We start from the raw sequence: 3,652 nt of genomic DNA, 5'->3' as shown, positions 1-3,652 counted from the left end.
ATAATTTATGTAATACTTATTTTCATCCTTAAAAGTTTTCGTGAGTGTATTTTGAGAATAAAATGCTCATTAAAAATAATATTGAGAAGTTATAATATTTGATATTTTTAATTATATGAATAAAATAAAAAAGACTCATATTATTTATTATTGCAATTTTTAAAAAGTGATATTAAAAAATTTCTCAAATTATGTTAATAGTTACATATTTGTTTGTGAAATTCAATCAACTGATCATCTCCCTCTCTCAATAGAATATGTCGAACCACCAAAATTTATGTCATTTCTCTTTCTTCTTGTTCTTGTTCTTCATCTTCTTCAATTCCACCTTCTCCGACGACCTTCAGCCTATTCTTGCACTCAAGTCCGCCCTTCAGAATCCTTCCGCTACCGTATTCAATACATGGAACCCAACAACCAACAAGCTCTGTAACTTCTCCGGAATCACTTGCAACCCAGATGGCTCTGTCCAAGTTATCGAGTTATCCAACCAATATTTGTCAGGACAGTTTCCGTTTGATCCCATTTGTAAGCTTAAATCCTTGGAGAAGCTCTCTCTCGGCCATAATTCCATCTTCGGACCCGTCACAGACCACTTGAAGAACTGCGTCCATCTCAAGTACCTCGATCTTGGTAATAATCTCTTCAATGGAACTGTCCCCGATCTCTCTCCCCTCACCCACTTAAAATCTTTGTACCTAAATAATAGCAGATTCTCTGGTCGGTTTCCCTGGAATTCATTGAAAAATATGCCGGGTTTGAATGTTTTAAGCATTGGCGATAGCCAATTCGATAGATCACGAATCCCAGATGTTGTTACATCCTTGAAGAAGCTGAGATGGCTCTATTTATCAAACTGTAGTATCGAAGGTTCGATTCCTAATGGGATTGGGAATCTGACGGAGCTGCGGGATCTTGAGCTAGCGGATAACAATTTGGACGGTGTGATTCCCATTGAGATAACCAAATTAAAGAATCTAGGAAGGTTGGAGCTTTACGACAATTATTTGACGGGAAAATTACCCATTGGGTTAGGAAATCTTTCCAAACTTCAATTCTTCGACGCGTCAAATAATCAGCTCGAAGGTGATTTGTCGGAAGTGAGGGGGTTAACTAATCTGGTTACTTTACAACTATTTACAAATCAGTTTACCGGCGTGATCCCACCGGAGTTGGGTAATTTCAGACGGCTGGTGAATCTCTCTCTTTATCAGAACCAGCTGACCGGTGAACTCCCACAGAAACTGGGTTATTGGTCTGAATTTAACTTCATTGACGCATCAGAAAATTACCTGACGGGTCCAATTCCACCTGATATGTGCAGGAAAGGTAAGATGAAATACATTTTGATTCTACAAAACAACTTCACCGGTAATATACCGGATAAATACACTGATTGCATATCTCTTACCCGGCTACGTGTCAACAACAACTCTCTTTCGGGCGTGGTTCCTAGCGGTATTTGGGGATTACCGAACGTGGGTCTGATCGATATTTCTTTGAACAAATTCCAGGGTCCAATTTCTGACGAAATAAAAAAAGCAGCTTCTCTAATAGTATTACGTGCAAACGATAATAAATTGTCCGGTCAGATTCCGAAATTCATCCAAAACGTCTCTAAGTTGGTGGAAATCAATCTCAGTAACAACCTATTATCTGGCAGAATTCCGGAAACAATCGGACAGATGCTTAAGCTAAGTAGTCTCCAGTTACAGAACAACAAAATCTCTGGTCCAATCCCACAAAACATTAGTTCTTGTGTTTCTCTATCTGACATAAACATGGCTAACAATTCAATCTCCGGTGAGATACCATATTCTCTTGGCTCCCTTCCAGCTCTCTATTCGCTTAATTTGTCCGAAAACCACCTTGTCGGACCGATACCATCTACCCTTTCTTCTCTCAAACTCAGCATACTCGATCTCTCTCATAATCAGCTCACTGGACAAATTCCAGATTCTCTTTCTTCTTATGTTTACAATGGGAGTTTCGCCGGAAACGATGGCCTTAGTAGAGAGAAAGTTGGCAAACTTAAAAGGCAAAACCTCATACTTCTCATACTCCTACTAGTATTTGTTGTCGGACTTTTGTTTCTTTTGGTCGCATGTTATTCGTACATAAAAGTGAATGGTATCCGAAAAGATAATAACCAATCTACAAGAATGATGAATGTCCAAGTTGAGGGTTTAGGGCGAACGACGACACAAAGAATCTAAAAACTTGAAGTCATTATTATCCTTACTAAATTCAAACCAAAAGAAGCTGGACTTAATTGATTATTTGTATGACCGGATTCAAATAATCAAATTAATTCGATACCCATTTCGTAATACATTATTTTTAATTTGTACGATTAGCAGAGAATTTTTTATAGATATTGCAACATAATTTTACATTTTTATTTAATAAAAAAGTTTGTTTAAAATTGTTATAATATTAATGTTTCAATATCTAAATATTTATCAAACTCAATCAATATATGATATATTCATCCCGAAAGATTTATGGTTGGAGGTCTGGTTTTGATTTAATATAACTAAACTAGGGTTGTATTTAAATTTATTTTAAAAATTGAATCAATCCGATCCACAACCACCCAATCTTACATGTATATGTAAAATAAAACTAAAAAAGCCCTCAAAATATTTATTATTTACTTAATTTTATTATATTAGAACAACAAAATCCTCAAGATGTTTAGCGTTAAAACAAATTTATTATTTAAGTAAAAAGTTACAATATGAAAAAGCTTACTTAATTTGAAGTTGGCCAAGCAAAAGTAGAATTTTAGTTTATTAGATTTTAAAATAATTTTCCTTTAGCATCATATTATATAAATCTATTTTATCACATAGATTACCATATTTTTTATTTAAAAAAAATAATGTTTTTTAAGATTTTCTTAAGTTTGATAACTTAGACTTAAAATTTAATTTGATCATTTTTTTAACAATCTAAAATAAGTTTGATTTATTAGTTTTCTATTCTCACCTCGATCAACTTATAATCTCATTCACTTATTTAAATAACATTATATTTTAATATATTTTAAGCTGAAATAACAAATTAGGTTTCCTTATTAGGGGTTAATTGTAATTTAGGAGCTTTTCTTTTAAACTTCACAATCTGTGGCTCCTTATTGGGGTCAATTGTAATTTGGGACCTCCTCTTTGGAACCTCAAAATTTGAACCTCTTTATTGGAACCATTTGTAATTTGGGATCTCTTCTTTCGAACCTTACAATTTAGGACTCCGCATTGTCAAGTTTGTACAAAATGAGGTTTTGCCTTAACGTACATGGACGTCCGTCAAAAAAATGTATTACGTGACCTTTATAATTAAAAAATTAATAGTGACATGAAATTAATTGTTGTTGTGGCCCTTTCCACATGCGTAAACAAGCACCATACCCTTAATATGTGAATACTTTGTTTTTTTCTTTAGTTTCTTTGTTAAGTAAACTAAAGTAACGACTCTTAAAGTCAACCGAAATATTACGTTTTGAACACGTACTAATCTGGAACCTGTACGGGCCAAGCATGGAAAGATCTATGATATAGAACTCCACTTTAATTAGTTCCTTATATCAAACCCTATATGAATATTTCTCCTGTATATTTTTATGAGATTTAAGAGGAAGGTAAGTCATTGG

General features: G+C 33.9%; 1 protein-coding gene across 1 annotated transcript; it reads left to right on the top strand.

The window, feature by feature from the left end:
• The first annotated feature begins 257 nt into the window (after window positions 1-257).
• LOC124930237 (receptor-like protein kinase 7) lies at window positions 258-2,216 on the top strand. The gene has a single exon (XM_047470596.1). It carries the CDS (start codon window positions 258-260, stop codon window positions 2,214-2,216), a length of 1,959 nt encoding a protein of 652 aa, XP_047326552.1.
• The last annotated feature ends 1,436 nt before the right edge of the window (window positions 2,217-3,652 follow it).

This window comes from Impatiens glandulifera, chromosome 3 (genome assembly GCF_907164915.1).
Source record: "Impatiens glandulifera chromosome 3, dImpGla2.1, whole genome shotgun sequence".
Lineage (NCBI taxonomy): Eukaryota > Viridiplantae > Streptophyta > Magnoliopsida > Ericales > Balsaminaceae > Impatiens > Impatiens glandulifera.
The sequence above is the reverse complement of the archived record's forward strand: the minus strand, read 5'-3'. Positions and strand labels throughout refer to the sequence as shown.